Here is a 26,513-nt window from a genome sequence, read left to right on the forward strand (position 1 = left end):
TGATACCCTTTCCTTCCAGCAGTGTTGCTTTTCCTGAAGTTTCTCAAACCGCTTCTTCTCAAACTTTTTGCTATGCCACACTTTACAGCTACACTCCTTTTGAGCTCTGTTCTTGGCAAGGTTCTCAAAGTCTGACATGCCGTATTTAGTAAGTGAACCCTTATGCAGGTCTTTATAACACTTCTTTGGAGCACAGACTGAATGTACACCATCCGATAGTTCACCATAGAGCAGCGCACGAGGTAACCCCTCATCATTCATCCAAACCACGTGCCCAGCCCAGCAAAGGTAGGCTTCTATGATAAAGGCCTCAATTCCATGTGTCTGGCAGTGAGGCATCACTTCAGTGTTTGGTATACAATCCTGTCAATATGTTCCAGCAATCCTCCATAAGCAGCGTATATGAAAGCAGCCATTAGATACTACACCACCCAAGTAACACATAATTTGGTAACGGCTTTCAATCTGTCCAACCCAGTCTTCACTGCTGGCTGTCTATAACAGGGACCAGGTCTGGGCTGTAAAAGCATTTTGGTTTTCTTTATGGAAATGGAGAGACCATATCTTGTGGTTGCCTTATGAAAGCAGTCAATAAGAGCTTGAGCGTCATCTGTGTGTCACTAGAGCACAGTCCTCTGCATAGTGTAGCTTTCTAACCAGCACGTGATTAACTTTTGATCTTCATTTTCAGATGTTGGAGATTGAATATACCACCACTGTACCAAAAGTTCACACTGTTACTTTTGTCATAGTTATAAAAGGCATCATAGATCACAGTAGCCATTACAATGCTAAATAGCAAGGGTGCAGAAACACAACCTTGCTCGATGCCATTATGTACATCAAAAGGAGCAGGTTCCCGTCCATTGTCGATAACATGCACTTTAATACCATCATGAAAAGACCGGATGATTTACAACCCTGATTCCAAAAAAGTTGGGACAAAGTAAAAATCATAAATAAAAACAGAATGCAAAAATTTACAAATCTCAAAAACTGATATTGCATTCACAATAGCATAGACAACATATCAAATGTCGAAAGTGAGACATTTTGAAATTTCATGCCAAATATTGGCTCATTTGAAATTTCATGACAGCAACACATCTCAAAAAAGTTGGGACAGGGGCAATAAGAGGCTGGAAAAGTTAAAGGTACAAAAAAGGAACAGCTGGAGGACCAAATTGCAACTCATTAGGTCGATGGGTCAATATATGACAAAGCATTTGGTTGCTGTCCCACCAATAATCCCTGCAGGACAGGTTTTACTCATGACATGTTAAAGCCAGCTTTAGCATGAAGCTAGCGGTCCCATTCATTTTCGCCAGGTCACGGTGTTTTGGAAAACTTCATAGGAAATTCATCACAGACCAATTGTTGAGTGACATTAACCAAAGCTAGCAAACGTATACATGATCTGTTAACAGGACTTCTTGTAACGTTAACTTACCACCGCAGAAATAGCAGCATGGTGAGCCTTTAGATGCCTCCTTGAGGTTGGTCGTATTCTTGCCACATAGTTTATAGCCACAGCGTGTGCCTCTGTCTCCCACTACAAGGCATTCCGTTTTATTTTTTGCTGGATTATGTGTAAAGTATGTCCATAAATCATTGCGTCTTTTCCGCCCACCAAGCCCTTGTGCTGGCGTTGCCGATGTTCCATGAACTGTGTGGCTGCCCCGGTAAACTGTGTGGCTGCCCTGGTGTGCACTGTGCCCGGACATGCCTGGTGGTGGGCGTGACCAAACAAGGACAGGATGCAGGTGCATTGCTGATATTTTCAGCATTTAGCAGACAGGTTGCACATGCCGTTGGAGGAAATGCCATGCATTTTGATAGTCCTATAGCCAACCCACTAACGTTTTCGCCTCATCTCGTCAACGAAAACAACAGATACGTCTCGTCATATTTTCGTGATCAAAGAGCTGTGTTTAGCTCGTCACTGTCTCGTTTTAGCCATGAAAAAAAGGTGTGTTAATGAAGTCATTTCGTCATCATCGTTAACGAAAACAACACTGATCCAGACGACGTCTCTTTCAGGGAAGACCTTGCATTTTCCAACATGACAATGCCAAACCACATACTGCATCAATTACAGCATCATGGCTGCGTAGAAGAAGGGTCCGGGTACTGAACTGGCCAGCCTGCAGTCCAGATCTTTCACCCATAGAAAACATTTGGTGCATCATAAAACGGAAGATACGACAAAAAAGACCTAAGACAGTTGAGCAACTAGAATCCTACATTAGACAAGAATTGGTTAATATTCCTATCCCTAAACTTGAGCAACTTGTCTCCTCAGTCCCCAGACGTTTACAGACTGTTGTAAAGAGAAAAGGGGATGTCTCACAGTGGTAAACATGGCCTTGGCCCAACTTTTTTGAGATGTGTTGTCACGAAATTTAAAATCACCTAATTTTTCTCTTTAAATGATACATTTTCTCAGTTTAAACATTTATGTCATCTATTTCTGTTCTGAATAAAATATGGAATTTTGAAACTTCCACATCATTGCATTCTGTTTTTATTTACAATTTGTACTTTGTCCCAACTTTTTTGGAATCGGGGTTGTATAACCAGCTCTAATCTCAGTAAGCTGTGACTGGTTGGGTAGACATGTTTCACTTAGTGCAGTGAGGTCAGTGCCTTGCTAACACAACACATGGATGGTAATGGTAGTCCTTCTCATAATGTTATTTTCATTATCAAGTCATGTACGAACATTCCAAGCACCAAATTTGAAATTTACTGAACTGTTTCTTTTTTTCTACCATATATTTTGAGTGGCCAGCTGATCATGATTCACCAGCAGGCTTATTTAAGGACAAGCTTTTTTTTTTCTTTTTTTTTTTTCAGGTCAACAATTTCTTGATCCTTCCCTGGAAAAGGGGCGCAGGATACCCGTTTAAAAAAAACAAAACAAAAAAAGTTACTCCATCACTTCAGCAGGACATGAGCGTATGGTTGTCCAGGGTCCAAAACAAACGGCCATCAAGTCAATTTTATTTGTATAGCGTTTTTAACAACAGACATTGTCGCAAAGCACCTTTACAGAAAATTAAAGACTAAACATGAGCTAATTTTATCCCCAGTGAGCAAGCCTGTGGCGAAATTGGCAAGGAAAAACTCCCTCAGATGACATGAAGAAACCTTGAAAAGAACCAGACTCCAAAGGGAACCCAAAGAACCAGAACTCCAAAGGGAAAATCATTATAGTTTTAACATGAAGTCTGTTCTGTTATAAACTGAAAAAGTTATGAAGTAATAGTAAAAGTCAAGGTTCATTGATGGAAACTTGAGTACAAAACTGTTCATGACAACTGCAGTCCTAAGTTTATCATGGCAATTGTAGTCCTCAGCCATAGATGTATTACCCTAAGTGTCCAGAGCCATCTTCCAAGTGCAAATTTTGACTATCCATATGGGGCTGTCCTCCACAGGAGAAATGTGATGAGACTCCAGCCAAACGGTGGGTATCAGGATGGGTCAGGCAGGTCCGAGGAGCAGAAGAGGTCAGGACCATTGGTGTCTCAGGATCGACATGTAACTCGGACAGACGGGGGGAGGGGAAAAAAACCCACGGGTTATTAGGTATGCCCAGTGTCACCTAATGAGTAAAAACAGGATACATTTTGCATGGAGTGCAAGCAGGGACTCCGGCAAGACCAACTATGACCGCATAATTAAAAGGGAGAGCCAGAAGGTAACACAGTCATGAGGGAGCCCTGAGACATAAAGCAGCCAGCAATTAGACTGTCAACAGACCCAAGTGAATGTGTGGGGTGGGGGGGACAGCATCCATCCATCCATCTTCTACCGCTTATCCGGATCCGGGTCATGGGGGTAGCAGCCTAAGCAGAGCAGCCCAGACTTCCCTCTCCCCAGCCACCTCCACCAGCTGTTCTGGGGGAATATCGAGGTGTTCCCAGGCCAGCCGAGAGATGTAATCTCTTCAGCATGTCTTGGGTCTGCCCCGGAGTCTCCTCCCATTGAGGCATGCCCCGAAAACCTCCCTTGCGAGGTGTCCAGGGGGCATTCTAACAAGGTGCCTGAACCACCTCAATTGACTCCTTTCAGTGTGGAGGAGCAGCGGTTCTACTCTGAGTCTCTCCCGAATGACCAAGCTTCTTACCATGTCTCTAAGGGAGGGCCCAGCCACCCTGCAGAGAAAACTCATTTCTAACACTTGTATCCGCGATCTCATTCTTTTGGTCACTACCCACAGCTCGTGACCATAGGTGAGAGTGGGAATGTAGATGGACCAGTAAATTGAGAGCTTTGCCTTCTGGCTCAGCTCTCTCTTTACAACAACAGACTGGTTTAGCATCCGCATCACTGCTGATGCTGCCCCAATCCATCTATCCAACTCCCGCTCCCCCTTATCCTCACTCGTGAACAAAACCCCAAGATACTTAAACTCCTCCACTTTAGGTAGCAACTCCCCCCTGACCCAGAGTAGGCACTCCACCGGTTTCTGGCTGAGCACCATGGCCACAGACTTGGAGGTGCTAATCCTCATCCCAGCCACTTCGCACTCTGCTGCAAAACCGTCCCAGTGCATGCTGGAAGTCACAGATTGATGAAGCCAACAGGACCACATCATCTGCAAAAAGCAGAGACGTGATCCTGCTGCCACCAAACCGGACACCCCTTGGCTATGCCTAGAAGTTCTGTCCGTAAAAGTTATGAACAGAACCGGTGACAAAGGACTGCCCTGGTGGAGTCCAACATGCACCGGGAATGAGTCTGACTTACTGCTAGCAATGCGAACCAAACTCCTGCTCCAGTCATACTGCGGGCCATTCAGACCCTATAGTGGACCCTGAACCCCATACTCCTGAAGCACCCCCCCCCCCACCCACCCCAGGGCACCACAAGGGACACGGTCATAAGCCTTCTCTAGGTCCACAAAACACATGTAGACCGGTTGGACAAACTCCCATGCACCCTCCAGTACCCTTGCAAGGGTAAAGAACTGGTCCAGTGTTCCATGACCAGGATGAAAACCGCATTGTTCCTCGTGAATCCAAGGTTCGACTATCAACCGGACTCTTCTCCAGCACCCCAGCATAGGCTTTCCCAGGGAGGCTGAGAAGTGTGATTTTCCCCCTATAGTTGGAACACACTCTCCGGTCCCCCTTTTTAAAAAGGGGGACCACCACCCCAGTCTGCCAATCCAGAGGCACTATCCCCGACCTCCACGCAATGTTGAAGAGGTGTGTCAGCCAAGACAGCCCAACATCATCCAGTGCCTTCAGGAACTCGGGACGATTCTCATCCACCCCTGGAGCCCGGCCACCGAGGAGCTTTTTAACCACCTTGGCAACCTCAGCCCCTGTGATGGGTGAGTCCTTCCAAGCACCCTCAGACTCTGCGTCCTCCTCGGATAACATGAAGGTGGGATTGAGGAGATCCTCAAAGTATTCCTTCCACCGTTGGATGATGTCCCCAGTTGAGGTCAACAGCACTCCATCCTCATTGTAAACAGTAGGGACAGAGCACTGTTTTCCCTTCCTGAGCTGCTGGATGGTTTCCCAGAATCTCTTTGAGGCCGACCGAAAATCACTTTCCATGGCCTCACCGAACTCCTCTCACACCCGAGTTTTTGCTTCAGTGACTGCCGGAGCCGCATTCCGCTTGGCACGTCAGTATCTATCAGCTGCCTCTGGAGACCCTCAGGCTAACCAAGCCCGATAGGACTCATTCAGCTTGACGGCTCCCCTTACCACAGGCGTCCGTCACCGGGTTCAGGGATTACCGCCATGGCAGGCACCAACAACCTTGCAGCTGCAGCTCTGCACGGCCACCTCAGCAATGGAGGTGAGTGGACATGGTCCACTCAGACTCAATGTCCCCATCCTCCTCCGGTATGCAGTTGAAGCTCTGCTGGATGTGGCAGTTGAAGATCCGACGGACAGGAGTCTCCTCCAGACATTCCCAGCTTACCCTCACTACTCATTTGGGTCTTTCCGGCCTCCTCCCCCACCATCTGATCCAGCTTGCCACCAGGTAGTGATTCACTTGACAGCTCTGCTCCCCTCGTCACCCAACTGTCCAAGACATACGGTCATAGATCAGATGAAACGACTACAAAGTCAATCATCGATCTATGGCCTATGGTGTCCTCGTGCCACGTGCACTTATGGACACACTCTTTTATGCGCGAACATGGTGTTCATTATGGCCAAACCGTGCATGGCACAGAAGTCCAAAAACTGAACACTACTTGGGTTCTGATCGGGCAGGCCGTTCCTCCCAATCACATCCCTCTAGGTCTCACTGTCATTGCCCATGTTAGCATTGAAGTCCCCCAGTAAAACATCCATACATCCCAGTTTACGAAAACATTCTATACCTGAGGACTCTCCAGATCTACTCTTTAATAAAACTATAAACAAAAGCTTGACTAGAAAGATATGTTTTCAGTCTAGACTTAAACACTGAGTCTGTGTCTGAGTCCTGAACAGAACTTGGAAGGCTGTTCCATAACTGTGGGGCTTTGTAAGAAAAGGCAAAGGGAAAAAAGCAGTGGGCCTAAGACAGAACCTTAACACTTCTCCAGGCACCCAACCTGTGAGAGAGAAAGTGAAATGGCCCCCAGCGAATGACAATATTGCATGGCACCAATTAGATCAGGACCTTGACAGAGTTCTAGAGGTCACATTGGCAGGACCAACTAAAAAGAAAATTGATAGCAATTTTTTACACCATGGCCAGAGAATGCTTCATCACTGAGGAGAGGAAAGGCAGCAGTGGAGCACCCGGAAAATGACCAAACAGGAGGGCGAGAGAGATCGTGCAGTTGAAGAGAAATCAAGAGTCTCAACAAGCAGTACAAGCTAGCAAGTTCTGAAGTAAAGGAAGGCATTAAGGATCTGACCACTGGACTTCGAGGGCACTTGTGAAGACTGAGAACGGCAGAAAGGTCTCGGAGACTGGGAAAGAAGGAGGTTAAGCGAACTCTGTTTATCAAGGACCCATACAGGTTCATTAAAACCCTGTTGGGTGAGACAAGATCTGGGAGACTGACTAGCCCCAAGAAAGCTGTGGAGTTCCTCAAAGAAAGTCACAGTGACGCTCTTAGGGGCCAAGCCTTGGAAGAATATCCAAAGATTGGAAGGAGCGAAATTCCTGAGGAACAACTTGACACCAAAGAGCTAACATGGTGAGAAATCCATGACATCGTACAGAAAGCCTTGGCCATCTGCCCCAGGACCAAGTGCCTATACCATACAAGGTGTATAAGAGATGCCTGATCCGCAGGTTATGGAAACTGTTGTTGAGGATATGGGCAAAAGGCATAAGTCCATCATCCTGGAAGAGAGCAGATGGGTGCTTTGTACCGAAAGAAATGGCCTCTTTTTTGAAATTGGCCAATTCTGGACTATTTCTCTCCTGACTGTCAAATGCAAGATATTCTTCTCTGTCCTGGCATGAAGGCTGACCACCTATATGGTGATGAATAAGTACCTCAATACATTAATCCAGAAGGGTTGCATCCCTGGCTTCCCTGGGTGTTTGGAGCATATAGGCATCCTCAGCCAGCTGATCCAGGAGACCAAGAAGATCAAGGGAAATCTAACAGTTGTTTGGCTTGACTTGGCCAATGCATATAGATCAATCCCTCACAACCTCATCAACACAACTATGGAACATATTACTGTATCCTCAACCACATAAAGGGAATGATTGCCAGCTACTTCAGAGGATTTAAGTTACAGTTCCAGATCACCCATTTTACAACTCCATGGCAGGACCTGGAAAAGGGAATCGTAATGGGTTGCACCATCTCCTCCATCTTGTTCATAATGGGAATGAACCTGCTTATAACAGTGGCAGGGAAAGAATCCAGAGGGCCAATACTGGAGTCCGGTATTCACCAACTTCCAGTAAGAGCCTTTATGGATGACCTCACTATTACAACAGCAACCCATGTGCCAGCAAGGTGGATCCTGAAGGCACTCAATGATGTGGCAAATTGGGTTTGAATGAGGTTCAAGCCAAGGAAGTCGAGAAGCATGGTGATCAGGAATGGTAGTGTTACAAACAAGTTCCAAATCCAGGGGGAGGCTCTACCATCGATTGAGGAAAACCTGATAAAATGCCTGGGCAAGTGGTACGACTCCTCTCTCAATGACAGGCAGCATTTCCAGGACAGAAAAGCAGGCAGAGGAATGGCTTTGTAAGATTGAGAGTTCAGGCTTACCAGGCAAGTTTAAGGCCTGGCTATTCCAGTATGGTCTGCTACCAATACTTTTGTGGCTACTGACAATTTCCGTAATTCCTATGTCAATGGTGGAAGGAATCGAGAGGTGAGTGAACAAACGCCTCCGCAGGTGGCTTGATATTCCACCAAGCTTCACGTCAGTAGGGCTATACATAAGGTTTGGTCAGCTACAACTGCCCTTATTGGTGGTTGAAGAGTCCAAGGTTACAAAATGCAGGGCCATGATGATGTTTAGAGACTCAGCTGATGGAAGGGTCCAAGGTGCAGGCATCACCACAAGCTCCGAATGCATACAGGCAGCAGACACATCAGTGGCACAAGCAGAAAGTCTGCTGAAATTAAAGGACATCCTTGGGAACCCGTGCACTGGGCACCAGGGACTTGAAGCCACCCATTTCACCCATTGCTGGAAAGCAAACCCAAGGCAGAGGAGAGACATGATCCAAGCCAAAGTCTGACAGCTAGAGGAGGAGGGGAGAAGGGCTAGGGTTGTGGAGCTTGGATCACAAGGAGCCTGGACGCCAAAGCGCAAGATCACCTGGTCTGAACTCTGGAGACTGGAGCCTTATTGTATCTCTTTCCTGCCCCATTCAGTATATACCCTTCCAACTCCAACAAACTTGCACAGGTGGAGAATGACTGAGGACCCATTGTGCAGGTTATGTGGGGAGAGAAGAATGATGGTGCACATCCTGGTAGGTTGCAAGATTGCCCTGAGCCAGGGAAGATACAGATGGCCCCATGACAAGGTCCTCCGAGCACTGGCTGACATCTTGGAGCAGGAGAGATGGAAAAAGCATCAAGTCCATGTGAGACTAATGCCATCTATTCAGTTCATCATGGAGGGAGAGAACACACCATTCTCCAAGAAGCTCAAGAAGGATCTCCTGCAGACAGCACCACTGTGGGAGATGAACATGGATCTGGGAAGGAAACTACACTTTCCCCAGGTCACTCAAACCACCCTGAGGCCTGATATGGTCATATGGTCTGAGGAGGCCAAGATGATCATCCTGATTGAATTGACAGTCCCGTGGGAAGATGGATACATCGAGGCCTCAGAGCGGAAAGCCACCAAATATCAGGACCTGGTCTAGCAATGTAGGAATAAAAGATGGCAGGCCTGGCTATTCCCAGTTGAGGTTCAATGCAGGGGTTTCCCGGCACAGTCTGTGTGGAACACGCTCACAGCTTTGCAAGCGTGCAAACGGCGCGCTTTTCGGCGCATTCCGCTTTTTCCCCGCCATTTTGGGCGACTTGTGTAATTTGTGCAGATCCGAAGGGTTTTTTTTGGGGGGGGTGCTCTCCGGTAATCCACTCTGGTAGTAATGATAGACCTGAGTACTGTGCAGACCATACAACATTTGGTTCCCCCTGGTGGATATATTCTGTTATAACTTTCCCCAGTTCGCCTAATGTGCGCGTGAGTTTTTCCCCCTCGTGACAGCGCGATGCAGCCCAGCCTCAGTGCACTTCAATGGCATTGGGAGCTATGCGCTTTCAATATCAAAATGCAAGACGATTATTGGACAAATACTGCGAAAACGCCCGCCCACGGAGTCTCACGGACTCCCAGCCTCAGTGGACTTCAACGGCATTTGGGAGCTATGCGCTTTTCAATCTCAAAATGCAAGACGATTATTGGACAAATAATGCGAAAATGCTCGCCCACGGACTCCGAGCCTCACATGGGAGGGACATGGCAGTTTCCGCGAGGAGACTGGTGATTTGGTGAAAGCGGCCAGATATTTTCTTTGATTGACAGCTTGTTTCAAATATAGACAGGCAGCGGTGAATTTCAGTTCAGTCCCATGCGGATTCACAAGTGCTGTGGTGTATTGTAAGAGATCAGCTTACATTTCGATTTCATTCATTACATACGGTTTCTACCAGCTTTTTTAGTTTGTATATAATTTCATTGTAAATAAAGTGTAAATATAGTGTTGTCAAGTTTGCTATCTTAGTTCCAGAAATTTCGTTTGAGTGACTGAACTTGATCTTGAGGGGGCTAGTCAGCTAGCAAGAAAGCTGCGCACGGATGCCAAGCATTGCTGATTTAATTTTGGTGAAGCCATTTGCCAGTCTTCCTTTCGAGGAAAAAATTAAAATTAAAGAGCAGGGTAGAGCAATGCCTCAAACTGACTTGGTGAAAAAAGTAGGGAATAATACTCGTTCCTTTCAGCTCTCCTGGTACGAGAAAGTGAATTGGCTAACGGCAAGTGACCCACATCAACAACAGTAAATAGGCTACTTTAGTAATATGTCATGGATGGACCAAAAATATAGAATCTATTTAAAATGTTTATGCTGAGTATATTATATTGGAATATATATTTCTCTGGATATGAATTAAACACCGCTACAATTTGGAAAACATTTTTAAACAAAAACACAGCCGAGAACATTTCACACTACAGACCTGGATTAAAAGTGAAGGGAGTAAAGATGGACTGACTTTGGGGTGGGGAACTGAAGATGGATTGGGAACTGAATTAATAAATAATAGTATTAAATAAATGTTCTGTTTTGTTGAAACTGTTGTCTGACTGATATTTTGTGTGTGTGTGTGTGTGGTGGTGGTGGGGGGGGGGGTCCGCGTCGCCGCGCTACCTCACTCATTTTTGACCATGGTTGTGTTTGCATCCCTGGCTTTGGGAATAGTAGGAAAGGAGAGGAAGATGGCTGTCTGTAGGTTGGAGGAGGCAGCGGAGAGGACCTCTTGCTGGCTTTGGAATAGGAGGGAGGAGTTAAGCTCGGGGTCAGGAGAAGTTGGGTAGTAACTGGCTATAACTGCCGACCCGCCAACTGGAAGGTGTTGTGGTTTAGGGTTGAAAGTTGGACACCACCTGATGACATCATCTCCTGGCCAAAAGCTAGTCACTTCCTAAGTGACTGAAGGAGGAAAGCATCATGATGTATTTAAGTGAAACGCCAAACTTTATCTCCAGCATGTAGAGAAAAATCACCATTTACATCAACAAACTGATAGCGATCAGTTAACTAAGACCTGAGCCAGGATAGAGCTGTTCCCTTAACTCCCACAACATTTTGTAGTCTATCCTGGAGAATTAAATGATCAGTGGTGTTAAATGCTATATTAAGGTCAAGGAATATAAGCAGGGAGACACAGCCCTGATTAGATGCCAACAGTAGGTAATTTACTACTTTAACCAGTGCTGTCACTGTGCTATGATGAGATCTAAATCCTGATTGATGCATTTCATGGATGTTGTTCCTATGTAGATATGAGTATAAATGCTGTGCCACAGCTTTTTCTAGGATCTTGGAGATAAAGGGGAGGTTTGATATTGGCCTGTAATTGGACAGCTGACCAGGATCAAGCTCAGGTATTTTAATCCTGGGTTTGATAACTGCTCGTTTAAAGGATTTGGGTACATAGCCAATTCTAAGGGAAGAATTGACTGTCTTTAGAAGCAGTTCAATTGCTTCTGGTGTTATCTGTTTGAAGAGTAGTGTTGGTAAAGGATTTAGTACACAAGTAGATTATTTTGATGTGGAAATTAATTAAATTAGTTCAGTTTCTCTAAGGTGTGTGTGTGTATGTGGACAAGGTTGCTTAAATTATCTGGCCTTAAATTACTAGTTTGAAATTTTTTGTTGAATAATTTAAATTTTGTCATTGTCTATGATATATTGCAGGTGTGTATGTATATAGTGGTCTTTTTCCTAGTTAATTTTGCTACAGTATTAAATAGGAATCTAGGATTATTTTTGTTATTCTTTATTAGAGTGGAGAGATATATTGATATAGCAGTACTAAGAGCTTTTCAGTACTTCAGGAGGCTCTCCTTCCATGCTAATTTGAATACTACCAATTTTGTTTGATGCCATTTACATTCTAATTTTCAAGTGGTCGGTTTTAAAGTGAGTGTAATTGGTATACCAGGGTGCTATTTTTTCTGTAATTATTTTTCTTTAAAGTCAAACTGCATTATCTGAAGTATAGCGGAACATTTGACTCAAAGCATTCAGTTGCCTGATCAAGTTCTGTGGGGGCTGACCGTGATCCAGTCAAAGTGGATAACTCTGGGAGATTATTTATAAAACTTTGTGCAGTAGTTGACGTGAATGTATGTTTAACACGGTAGCGTGGCAAGCTGCATTTCTTTATTGCTCAGACGTATTTTGAATAAGGGCAATTCCATGTAAATGTCAACCTCACCATGCAAAAATAAAGCAACATGTAATACATCAAAACCACTCCGGGAGATATCACCTAGGCCTGTATTTTACAGATGTGAACAAGCTGAACCAATTTGTAACCAACCTAATATGTCACGGTCAGTCTTTCTTTCTTATAATGTAAAACCCAAGCTAAAATCAACTTTGATCATGTACAATTCTATATTATTGCCACAAGCCACAGAAATGTATGCTAAAATCCACAAAACAGCAAAACAATAGCCATCCTAAATATTATTTAAGAACTTTGATAGTTTTAGCTGATATTTAGAGAGTTTTTCAAAGGGTTATGGTGGTTAAATTGCTGATTTTCTAAACATATGCCATGTCTATTTCAGACGTGTCACATCCATAACAGAATTTCGTCACATCCATAACGCTGACTTTTCCTTCCGAAACTCTGCATAAAATACAAAATATTTTAAACAAAGATTTTTTAATATTCACCTTGGACCCCTCTATCAAATAGATATCTCCATTTCAACATTAGGTTTACAATTTCACAGAGTTTGATAAAAATGTACAGTCACCCAAGAAAAGTGATACTTTTTCTGTCACATCCATAACACATCTTTTATTGGCATTTTCTGGCATGCCCTAGATGTACTATGGGAATTGTTCTTGTTCTATCACTTCTCCAGTATGGTACAGCCTTAAAATATGCAACACCTGTTTAAATACTGGGAGACAATAAAACATGCACTGGGTCATTTGTTGCCATTTTGAGTTCAAGTGTCACGTCCATAACGCTGGAATTGCTCATAAAATGAGGTAATGATCTGAGGTAGTTTCAGACTGTGGAAATGTGAATATATTTTCTATATTTAACCCTTTGGGGTCAAAATTTTGCACAGGCTGGCGAAGCTTAACAGGTTTAGAATGAGTAGCTCATGCATTTAGATAAATATCTTTTGAGTTTTTAATCATACAAACTTGATGAGCATATTGACAAACTTTATAATTTACACTTTATGTGCCCTCTGCCAAAAATATTAGTTTTTAAATGACCTAAATTAGATGAAACATAACTTGTCACCTTACTCAGGCTGCATCCACATGACAACAGCAACGAGATTGTTTTTTTTTTTTTTTTTTTTTTTTAAATATCGCGTCCACATGGACAACAGATCAGTAAAATATCAGGTACATATTGCAACGCAACGCTTGCTGAAAATGATGCAATACACATGCCACACCTGTACGTGCGCTGTAAGACGGTCCCATCGGAGACACCAGAACAATAGAAGTAGACGCATGCGCATAAACCCCTTCTTCTTCTGTAGCATTAGCCACATAGTTTTGATTATTAGTAAGTAGCGTAAAACGTAAGACGCGGAAAGAGGAATGAATGGGGGTAGATGGAAGCCGGTATGCCAACATTCTGATATCCTCCAGAATTCTTTAATGGTCCGGAATAAATTGAATGCTACATGTTGATGGATTACTTTGTTCTTCTACGCCCTTTTTGAGGAATGTATTGTCGGACTTAAACCAACATCTGAAGAGGTGAGATCGCTCCTTTTTTATTTTTTTCCTATTTTTGCTGGCTGGATTGTTTTTGGAAAGCGCATGGGCGGTGCGCGGTTTGGTTATACTCCAGTACTTCCGCAGTGTTTGGACTAAAGACTCTGCCCTAAGGGCTATTCTCTCTCTCTCTCTCACTTTGCACCATTACACAATAAATATTCACAGTGAAAATATTTTGTAAGCGTGTTTCATGAACCAAGTTATAGGATTTGTTGACAACTCGCATCGAGTTGGTTACACTTCTACCCGGCGTGAAGCACTGACAGTCATGTGGTTGTGACGTCATCGTAAACAAATCCGTTCTACTCATCCAGACGACTTCGCAACAGCACCATTGCCAGATTTTTCCACTCTGGAACCCGTTCTCAAAAGATTTTCGTTTTGGGGTACCCAAAACGCCGGTGCCGTGTGGACGCCAGGCCGAAACGATAAACAGTTTTATCAGATTCACCTGAATCCGTTGCCATGTGGACAGGGCCTCAGTCACACTGGAGTCGGAGAGCTGAGCTCCCACTTGCGCATTCATAAAAGACTATTCACATGGTAATGGCATGATTATCACTTTCATGCTTCCGGTTTCGACTGGTTTCTCTTTCGCAGTGAGAATGCCCACCGTAAACAGAATAAAATCTGTCAGACATAGTTTAGGCTATTTAGAGGTAAAACTTGTGAGATGGTACAGCGATTTGATGATCAGGAAGCGCTTTGGATGATCCAGGACCGCGATGACATTTTCAGCAGTTTTTTGGGGGGATTTTTATGCGCTTCGGATGATTTCAGGACAGCAATTTAATTCAATCTTGAGAACTGTGACACTGATGATGAGCGGTGCCTTTTAATTTTATTTTTTACTTGAACTGGATCTAGCCAAAGATCAACTCAAATAAGTGTAAACGTTTCTTCTATTTCTGATGAGCAGATCCGTTGATGTGTGTTGTAGTGCATACATGGAAAAAAAAATGACGGAGCAGTTTTTCCAGAGTTAAAAGTATTTTCCTCAAAAATAGTTAATTTTGCTCTATTTTGAGTTTAGAGAGTAAATTTTGGAGTTGAAGTGGGAGCAAAATTAGAGTAATTGTGTAACAGAGTTGGTTGTGGCTCTGAACTGAGTAAAATAGTACGAGTTAATTTCAAGACACACTGAATAGAGTTGAATACCAAAATAAAGTCAAATACCAGATAAATGAAGCTGTTGTAAAAAGCAGTTTTAGAACTGTGTTGGAATGTTTGAAAAAACTTGACCTGATGGGATTAAGAGATGACAGTGGAAGGGGTTTTCGCTGTTCTCATTGAATGGAATTTTTTTTACACTTCTCATTAAATACTCCTCCCACTGCCAGCCCTTTATCCCAAAACAATAAGACATACATTTTTTTTTTGATGGCCAGTTAATTGTCCAAATCAGTGGAGCAGATTTAAGTTTTTGTGCTTGATACATTCCTAAGGGCTTCTGCATGCTCTTGCAACAAGGCTTTCGCAGATAGCTTTTCGCAGACAGTTGTAATTTATCGTTGAGCAGGGAGTAATAGGCATGCGCGATGTTATTCACCGCCACAATGCAAGGGGGCGCGAAGTCGCGAAATCGCTAGGAGTAGTTAGTGGGTGTGGTTAGTGGAGTGTTTATTCTCCGGTTACTTATAATGACTAGAACTGGAGTCGTATAGATGTATGTACTTCCTCGATCAACCGCTCTTCGTGCTGCTTCATCTTCGCTCGTGTTTTTAAAAATGGCGGTAGTGAAAACAAACCAAACCGGGAAAGTAGGGAAGCGGAAGTGCGTGTACAGCAGATGTAGAGTGGACCAGTCAGAGCCCTCTTGTCTGCGACGCTGTCTGCGAGGCTTCTGCGGTGGTCACAATTTTTGGGAGGTGTGCGCAGAGCGTCTGCGAAGGGGGGGGGGGGCTACGCAGACGCCATCTGCGAGGACTGGGTTGTCAGCATAAATTGGCCTTAAGACTGAACAGAATCACCTCAAGTGACCAAAATGGTTTGACACAATGGGTAAGGTCGTGTTTTTTTTTTTTTTTTTTTTTTTTTTTAAATGCCTCCACCACCTTAAGGTGCAGGAGGCATTATGTTTTCGGTTTGTCTGTCCGTGCGTCCGTCCCAAAACCTTGTGAACACGATATCTCAAAGGCTAATGAAAGGAATTTCACCAGACTTTCACCATTTGTGCGCTTTGGGACAAACATGAACTGATTAGATTTTGAGGTTAAAAGGTCACAGGTCAAGATTACTGTGAGGTCAAATGTCCATCCCCAAACTTTGTGAACACCATATCTCAAAGACTAATGAAAGGAATTTCACCAAACTTTCACCATTTGTGCACTTTGGGACAAAGATGAAATGATTAGATTTTGAGATCAAAAGGTCTAAGGTCAAGGTCACTGCGAGGTCAAATGTCCGTCCGAAAACCTTGTGAACACACTATCTCCAAGGCAAATGAAAGGAATTTCACCAAACTTTCACCATTTGTGCACTTGGGGACAAACATGAACTATTTTAGATTTTGAGGTTAAAAGGTCATAGGTCAAGATTTAGTGTGAGGTCAAATGTCCATCCCCAAATCACAACTTAATAAGGCGTGTGGTCTACCAGGCGGAGGCATCCCCATTGACGCCGTTGGCGTCGAGTTCTGTCTAGTTTTCCACACATTCAAACACCATTCTAAAACTGCTTTTTACAGCAGCTTCATTTATCTGCAATTTTTTTTTTCAAGTACAATCATGACATACATATTACATGAATATTATTGTCGCTGAACTTGTGCTGAATACAAAAAAGTCATATGACTTTAAAAATACTGCTTAGATTTGTTGAAACTGAAAACAAAATCGGAGCATGCCAAAATCATTAGACTGCCAGAAAATGCCCTCAGACTCCAGAGGGTTAACCCAGCTGTTAGTATTAGATCGAGAGAGTGACCACCATTATGGGCGGGTCCTATGACATTCTGATTAACCCCTATTGAATCTAAAATGGACACGAGCGCTATTTTCAGAGGGTCTTCTGGGTTATCAACATGGATATTAAACACTCCAACAACTAAAGCTTTGTCTAAGGAAATAACCAGCTCTGAGATAAAACCTGCAAATTCAGAAAGAAACTCAGAATATGGCCCCGGGGGCCTGTAAATAATAAGTAACTGAATTGACTGTGTAGACTTATTTTTTGTGGCTACATAGGTTACATTTCATATGAAGAACTTCAAATGTATTGAATTTAAAACCAGGTTTTTAAGTTATGCCCAGATAATCATTATAAACAACCGCAATGCTGCCTCTTCTAACTGGTAGAGGAGGATGGTGTATAGAAGTGTATCCAGGAGAACTAGTTTAATTTGGCTTAATCCATGTTTCTGTTTAACCATTTGCTGTATATTCATTTGGCTTAATCCATGTTTGTTAAACACAGTACATTAGACTCCTGATCACTAATAAATTCATTAACAGTTGGTGCTTTAGATATGAGAGATCTAATATTTAAGAGTCCTACCTTTAGATCAAAGGTGCTGGCAGTGGCTGTACAGTCAGTATGATCTAATTTTATATTGATTATGTTACTAGAACAAACTCTGAGTATTTCTACTTTTTTGTTTAGCTCGGGGAACTGACACAGTCTCGATATAATGGAATGTGAGTGACGACTCTGTACAGCTAGCAGACAGTCAGTTTAGCCTGTTCGTCTGCTTCCTGGCCTTGGCTCTGGATTGTCACAAGTTAACTAGGCCTGTTCTGAGACTATGAGCGATGCTGCAAGAAATGAGAACAGCACCTTCCTGAGTGGGATGGATACCGTCCCGCCCTAACAGGCCAGCATTGTCCTCAAAATTACTCCAGTTATCTATAAAGCCCACACTATTTTCAGAGCACCATCTGGACAACTGACAGCTCAGTGCCCATAACCTGCTGTAAGCTACATCACCATGCCACACTGGGATGGGGCCAGAGCATACTACAGCATCGGACATCACCTGCACTAATTTAAACACCTCTACAAAGTTACTCTTAGTAACCTCAGACTGACGGTGTATATATCATTAGCATATACATGGATAACTATCTTTGAAAACCTATGCTTGCCTAGGATCCTAGGATTACATGCTACACTATATTGGCAAAAGTATTTGCTCACCCATCCAAATTATCGGAATCAGGTGTTCCAATCACTTCCATGGCCACAGGTGTATAAAATCAAGCACCTAGGCATGCAGACTGTTTTTACAGTTTGGAGCTGGCCCCTTCCTCTTCCAACATGACTGTGCACCAGTGCACAAAGCAAGGTCCATAAAGACATGGACGACAGAGTCTGGTGTGGATGAACTTGACTGGCCTGCACAGAGTCCTGACCTCAACCCGATAGAACACTTTTGGGATGAATTAGAGCGGAGACTGAGAGCCAGGCCTTCTCATCCAACATCAGTGTGTGACCTCACAAATGCGCTTCTGGAAGAATGGTAAAAAATTCCCATAAACACACTCCTAAACCTTGTGGACAGCCTTCCCAGAAGAGTTGAAGCTGTTTTAGCTGCAAAGGGTGGACCGACGTCATATTGAACCCTATGGATTAGGAATGGGATGTCACTTAAGCTCATATGTGAGTCAAGGCAGGTGAGCAAATACGTTTGGCAATATAGTGTATGTCCAACACCTTGGCGCCTGGTATACACCTGACTAAAGCTGCTGGTGCCCTTGAAGGCATAGCTAATTTCATGTGCTGTAAGATGATCTCCTGTAACTAGAGCGCTTTCAGGTTTCTCAGTGGGTGCATCACTGAGGAGAGCAAACCTGTTTGACACATGAAGCAGAGAGGAGTGGTGGTCCCGTGGGTGAGTCTCGGATAGCTTTGGCTCTAGTTATGCCGCCGAGTCGTCACCCGTTTGCCCTGCTGTGAGGGTTCTAATGCCAGAGTTGGGGGATTGCTAACTCCACCTAGGGCATCTAGACTTTCCCCTACAGAAACTACACTGCTCTTGTTCTTACTAACCTTTGCTGGAGTTTGGATGTGCACCTCTGATGCTGCAGTTTTCTCCATCAGAGAGCTAACTAATCTACACATAATTATATAAAGCTATTACTAACAAGTGAGAAAGAATGACTAAACATCTTGCACTCAGCACACTGAACAAGCTGAAGGTGTGCAATGATTTACGTACCTTAATTGCAGATCTGTTGATATTAAGGTAGATCCGATATGGATGGCCTCTGATTTCGGTCTTTGCACAGGATTAAAAAACATTTTAAATGTGGAACATTTTAAAAACATTTTAAAAGTGAAAGTACAATCAAAAGTGAAAAAGATGCTGGAAAATTATTTGTAGAAAAAATATTAGTGATTAATGCCAACACTCGGGGGGGTCGTCTCAAACAGCTTATACAGGAAGTATGTTGCACAGAATGCACATGCGCATTCATCACACTGAAGTCACTGAACTTTGCTTCACTAGAGGCTTCCAGTGACACACTTCACCTACTCCTGTTGCTAATCCCTGTCGCCATACAACTGGAGACTGTTTGTTGGCTACAGAACAGCCTCCACAGAATTAAAAAAAAAAATTGTGCTGGCCCATTGATGTTCTCTCCTTCCTACCAGCTTGGTCCTCAGCTTCCAGAGACTAAGCATGTGAATGCCCATCAGTAGGAATTAGGGGTGGGTATTGCCAAGGACCTCACGATACGATACGCATCACGATACTTGAGTCACGATACGATACTGCGATATATTGCGATATTCTACATAGTTCACTGAAAAATGTAAACGCATTATGCATCTTAAAATCCGAGTTGTATGTACATCAGATGATAGTGATAATTCATGGGACAAACTGAGTCAAAACAATGTAATTCTAATTATCCATGCCATTTTATTGTAACTATACAAGCACAAGTTACAACATATTTGCAGGAACAACACACTGTCTGGAACACATTGAAAAGTGCAGTGTGCATCTTAGTCTCCCTGAGCACAATTATGAAACAAAGTGCAGTGTGGGTCAGTGTCCACACACTGAAACTGAACTGAAACCTCAGTGAATCACGTTTCTTCTGAACTTTGAGTAAATACTCAAAATGCAGTGTCTCACACACACTAAAATTGAAAATGCAAAATAAAGTGCAGCTTCTTGCCTTTGGTCTTAAATGACAAAATTAAGTTCACAGTTACAGTAAGTCACACATCACTGAAGTAGACGGGAGGACTTTGGCGCTGTCCAGTGTAGTTTGCTTCGGGTCGGGTTTCGGTGGCTCCGGCTGAGCTAATATGTCGGGGTGGTGTGCTAAGTAAGTTCGCAAGTTTGTTGTGTTACCTGAATATCTAATTGGAGCGAAACAGGTTTTGCAAAGTGAGTACTCTTTGTCCAGTTCACTGTTTTGTTTTTTTTTTTCTCTCCTTTCCTTTGGAATCCAAAGTGCCTCCAAACATCTGCCTTAAAGTTCGGCGGCGTCTCTAGGTTTACATTAACAGCCATGCTTGCTTGTTTTTTTGTTTTTTTTCCTCACTGCAACCACCGGGAAAAAAAAGAGAAGACGAAGAGTGCCTTGCAGTGAGGTAGCGGCACAGCGACACCTTGCGGAGCGGAGGTGCGGAAGTCGTACTGGATTTACAACCCGTCTGAAACATGATTTATTATTTGAAAAAATATCGATATTCAAATTTTGAGTATCGATATTGAATCGGAAGACAAAGTATCGCGATATATCGCCGTATCGATAATTTTGCCCACCCCTAGTAGGAATGCAGCTGGTTGGCCTTCATATTCCCTAAAGGAAGAGAACCCTTTGATTTGTATGGCTACCAGCCGATGTCAGCTTTGGATATTCAGTAGTGAGAGGCTCATCCGCCCTTTGACAGGTCTTGTTTTTAATCCTGCTGGGTGATATGTCACCCTTCTCACCAGTATACACTGGTGGGGGAGCCGGTTTAGACGCTGACTACCCGTCCATGTGGCAGGTGGTACTGGGTTGCATGTTATCAATAGCAAAGTCCTCCAGGACTCCGACCTGACGTGTGTGTGTGTGTGTGTGTGTTTAATATATGACCAGTGCATATATTCATTTCACATTTACACAGAATAATTAAAATAAATTTTGCTTTCATCCGATACTAGAGTACATTTTTGCAAAAAAAGTTTTGATTTGTTTAATGCTTTTAGATGCTCTAAAGAGACTTTTTTTTTTTTTTTAATAAAGGAGAAATGTTTTTGCGCGAGGTGTAGCTCACCTTTGTGTATTGCTTATTGTTCTCTTTGGAGCTGTTTTTCCTGCTGCTTTGAGATCGTCCTGCAGCTTTTTTCAAGTGAGCATTGTGGAAGTTTGTGTGACACATCTTTCCATAGATGATTAGTTGAGGTTCTGTGATCTTTCCACCAGCATATTAGATAAAGATGTACTGAACAGATATAGAATGTGAATGAATGTGTTAAGAAAATCTAAAAAAGTAAGGAAAAAAATTAAATTGACATTTTTGCCATTAGACATTTGAGTCAGTTTAAATGGACAAAGCGTACAGTAAGAGTTTGCTTCCTGTTGAATATTTTCTGCTCACCAGTAAAGAGTTTTTCTTTTAGCGGTATATGTCTTCTACAGTACATGTTGGAAATGGAATTCTTCTTTCTTTTCCAGGCAAAGTTGGCTAAGAACTACGGCATGACGCGCATGGACCCATACTGTAGAATTCGGCTCGGCTACACCGTGTATGAAACACCTACAGCACATAACGGAGCCAAAAACCCACGCTGGAACAAAGTGATTCAGTGCCCTTTGCCTCCTGCAGTTGACTCCTTCTACCTGGAAATCTTTGATGAGGTTCAGTTAATCATATCAACCATAACAATAGCTACAGATCTAACATTTGCTAGCTAGCATAATGTATGGATTTTTTTTTTTAAAACAGCTAGGTGACTGCTGGGGAAGCATCTATTTAACTGCAGCCGTTTTACTGTTTCTCATTTAATATAACTTTTAGAATGAGAAGTCTAGATCTCAAGATAGTGGAACTGAAAAAAGTCAATAGACATGATTATTATTGCAACAGCAAACAGGTTAATGGTACTGATACATTTTCATATTACAACAATTACCTTTTGTCCTGAAATATTATTTATAGAGGTTAAGTGTCATTCAGCTTCATCACTTCTTCATTTACTTGCACTTGACTGCTAGCTTCTCATCTTTTAATACGCCAGTGTTTTTGTTTTGGTGGTCTGGAAGTGAAAACTAGCCATTGCAAATATTCTATTTATCATAACATTAGATTTTATGTAGTTATGACTATGTATGGACATGTATTGGTAAGAAAATCACAATTACACAGGTATTTTATACTGTAGTACGTAAGTATCTTATATAACAGATGTATACGTTCCCCTTTGAAATTATTGGAACAAGGCCAATTCTTTTGTTTTTGCTATAGACCCTTTGTGCATGACGTCACACATCATGTGATAATTTTACCTGGGAGACAAACAAACACCTGTCTTTCCTGTAACCAAGGCTTAATCTGTCTTCAGTATGGTTCATTTTTGCGCTGTTTTTGGTTGTTCAAATAGAGAAAATTATAAAAGGTATTACTGTCTCCCCGCCTTCAAGAAAAATGTTAAAAGAAGCAAATGCTTCAAGGACAACGAAGAAGTGAGTGGTTGAAGAGAATATGATGAGAGGATCTAAGCCTGAATACTCCAGAGAAATTCGCAAATACCCGCATTTGTAATTATGATTTTAGTTCAGGTAAGAACTTTTATTTTCAAAAATAGAAAGTCGTGGGGGTGTCGTGGCTAAGGCGCCATACCATAAATCCGGGGACCCGGGTTCGATTCCGACTCGAGGTCATTTCCCGATCCCTCCCCGTCTCTCTCTCCCGCTCATTTCCTGTCTCTACACTGTCCTATCCAATAAAGGTGAAAAAAAGCCCCAAAAAAATCTTTAAAAAAAAAATAGAAAGTCGTGAGTGAGTATGGAAGAGTTTGCTTAAGAACCTTGTTTTATTTCTGTTCGCATTAGCGTTAGTTTCTTCATGAAAGTGTGTGACTTTCTTAGAGGTGAAGCCAGGGCTCGACATTAAGCACTGCCCGAGGCCATTATTAAAAAATGTTCTGTTTCCGGTCCACCGGCCAGGTGAGTGCCATTTGTGCAGTTGAATTTTTTTTTTTAACGCCGGTTTTTCGACATTTTTTTTTTTAAAGATATTTTTTGGGCTTTTTTCACCTTTATTGGATAGGACAGTGTAGAGACAGGAAATGAGCAGGAGAGAGAGACGGGGAGGGATCGGGAAATGACCTCGGGTCGGAATCGAACCCGGGTCCCCGGATTTATGGTGTGGTGCCTTATCCACCTAAGCCACGACGCCCCCAGGTTTTTCAACATTTTTTTCGGGTTTGTAAATCTAAAATCGAACTTGACATTTACGCATTCCCAGGGCTTTCCACTAAGGCTCATACTAGCCAGCCATGACAAATAAGTAGCCAGCTGGGGGGAGTAAACACAAAATAAACTCCTGTGCATGCAGTTCCCAGGATTAAATGTATTTTCCACAGACCATTTATTTATTCACTTTACTCAAATACGAAGTAAAATGGCAGTAAATCTTCTTTCTTTTCTTGCGTATTGCATCATGAGGGGTTCCTGGCTTGTCAATCTCTTATTTTCGGTGCATAACACATTCACACAACTGAGCATGCTATGAATTAACAACGACAACGGTCTGCAGTGGTGGCTACACAAACACTCAGCGAACATTTCTCCATTTGTGTATGAAAATACACTCCAACCACTCAGTTTGGGTTTATTTACAACCAACGGTGTCTTTTGATGCCAGCACGTAATTGAACGAGAGAAGACTGGTTTACTGGAGACAAAATAAGCGTCATCTCTGCTTCTGTTCCCTCCGACACACTACTGCCTCCGCCGAGTGCGCGCGCACTCTGAACTGAATCAGCTCTGCGCATGCGCCGTGCGGCACAAAAAAATGGCAGCCACCATGAAGGAAGGAGATCCGGAGTTTTCAAACATTTGCTTACGTGTGAAATCGCAAAATGGTATTCTAGCGAACAACAAAATAGTAAAGATTCAGAAAAACAAATAATTCAGTGATCATTTTAATAGTGTAATTTTATCCGAACTAGGCCTAACGGTCGATTTAGAACGACAAAAAGTCAGTGTGTCGGACATTTTAAGTACCTTTGTAAAAGTTTTCCAAATGTTGCAGTCAGCATTTCAAATGCTAACTTAAAGTTTTTGTACAAGTTTCAGTTGATTAAACTGTCATTTTATTAAATGTGTCTGCTTTTGTAATAAAGTACTGAAAGAAAAAGCAAACACAGCATTGCGATTTCTTATCCATCCATATATATAAAAAAAAAAATCCCTCCCTCCCGACTGAATTTTTTTTACTCACCCGGTGGACAGGAAACGGATTTTTTTTTTAAGGATGGCCCGATTTCCTGGGGCAAGTGAAACGCATTCGAGCAAGTGGGATATGTCCCCGACATGCCCGACCGGGCAAGTTGGAATGAGCATATATTATGAGCCAGCACCACAAAAATGAGGCTTTTTGATATTTCAGTTCCTAAAAGTGTCCCTCACTACGTATCTGCCATTTATGTCTTGACTGTTTTCTTTAGTCTTGGTTTCATTTACTGCTTTGCTAGTTATTTTATATCCCCCCCGCTGGTGTAGTATGATACGCGTACTGTTCCTAGACCCCTTGTGCATGACATCACGCATCACATGATAATTACAGCTGGGGTCAGACAGACACTGTCTTTCATGCAGGCAGCTTAGGCCCAATCCCAATTCTAATTTCTACCCCTCCCCCTTCCCCTCCGCCTTCCCCTTGGCCCTTCCCCTTGAAACTGAGCTACAAGGGATAGGGCTTGAAATTCAACCCTTACGTATTGGGATAGCCCTTCAACGATCGCATACGTCATCGCGTACCTCCGTCAGCGTTTACGTTAGCAAAACGCAACCAAGTGCGTCATTGGCTGCGACCAGCCGCTACAGTCAGAGCCAGAAATCTCTGCTGGCAGGGTGTGATTTGTTAACTAACACCACTGAATGGGATATCTTTGGCGCTTCGTGCACCACATCCGACAGAATGAGGTGTCAGAACACTCATGTAAACAATAAAAGCGAGAATAACAGAACAAAACGTACGCAGTCAAGCAACTGAAAACAATACTCACTCCCAAAGCTTTTTAGCAGCAGCTTGGATTTCAGAAATCGCTGCTCATTCTCAGCTCGAAAGCGAATCAAGCGGCGTGTTTCCTCTGGATAACAACTTAAAACACGTAAATAATGGAGAAAATACATTTATGACAATCTTTCGCCGCGGGAACCGCCATCTTTCTGAAATCCGCATGAAATCTCGCTGAAATCCGCATGGCATTGTGGGAAATCACTCAAACCCCTTCGTTCGGAGTCTGCTCCAGGAAAATCTCCGTTTGGAGGGGTACAGAAGCCCTCCCCCTTCCCCTACCCCTCCGCGTTAACTGGGATTGGGATACCCCTACCCCTTCACGTGAACGCGCAAAATGGAGGGGAAGGGCCAAGGGGTTGGTCCAAGGGGTGAAATGGGATTCGGCCTTAATCTGTCTTCAATATGGTTAATTTTTGCGCTGTTTTTGCTTGTTCAAACAGAGAAATGGATAAGACATTACCGTCTCCCCGCTATCAAGAAAAATGCTAATACACAAGCAAATGCTTCAAGAACAACGAGGAAATGAGTGGTTAAAGAATACAAGGAGAGGAGCTCAGCTTGAAAACTCCAGAGAAATTCACGATTGAATTTAAAATGCATTTTACAAAAACAAAGTCGGAAGTGAGGATGGAAGAGTTTGCTTAAGAATCTTGTTTTATTTTTTCTGCTCGCGTTCAAGTTAGCTCCTTTGTGAAAGTGTTGATTTTCTTAAAGGTGAAGCTGCTTCCTTATTCAACACAGAAAACCCAGATTGGTTTCAAACACAACTCTTGCATAAAAAAGTCAACAAGGAGTGACATGCACAATATATCTTGAAAGAACAGATTAAGAGCAGAGAGAGCTGGATCTTTGTTTCTGTTATCAGAGGAACACAGTCCTTTGCAAAATATTTATAGATCTTTTTTTTTTTTTTTTTTTTAATGTCATGTCATTCACCACTAAGTTTATTTTAAAAATAAATGTGCTGCGCTGATTCAGTTACAGGTTGTCAGGTCTGTATAAAACACCCACAACCTACACACTAAACAATTTTAAACTCAAACATTACTGTGTCTGTCATGACGCAGTAATCGACTAAGGCAGGGAAAAACTATTTTGGATAAAATTGTTATTGTCTGTTACAAGTAAAAAGTAACCAATAACCAAACTTCAACTCAATGTGTGATCTTCATTTTATGTTGCAATTCACAACTATTCTATGGCTTTCCTATTAAAAAAAGTATTACTCGCAAAATAGGGGGCAAGTGATGATATTGGGGTGGAAAGTGGAAATTTACCCCCACGGCAAGTGGGTTTAAAAGTTAATGTCGAGCCCTGAAAGCAGCTTCCTTATTCAACAAGGAAAACCCAGTTTGGGCACCAAGAA

General features: G+C 42.8%; 1 protein-coding gene across 1 annotated transcript in view; it reads left to right on the forward strand.

The window, feature by feature from the left end:
• Positions 1-26,513, forward strand: part of tollip (toll interacting protein) — a 55,532-nt gene that overhangs the window by 12,175 nt on the left and 16,844 nt on the right. The window contains exon 3 of the mRNA XM_060941869.1: positions 21,577-21,759. Coding sequence (XP_060797852.1) covers positions 21,577-21,759 — 183 coding nt within the window. The remainder of the gene's footprint in view (positions 1-21,576; positions 21,760-26,513) is intronic.

The sequence above is a fragment of the Neoarius graeffei genome, chromosome 15 (assembly GCF_027579695.1).
Source record: "Neoarius graeffei isolate fNeoGra1 chromosome 15, fNeoGra1.pri, whole genome shotgun sequence".
Lineage (NCBI taxonomy): Eukaryota > Metazoa > Chordata > Actinopteri > Siluriformes > Ariidae > Neoarius > Neoarius graeffei.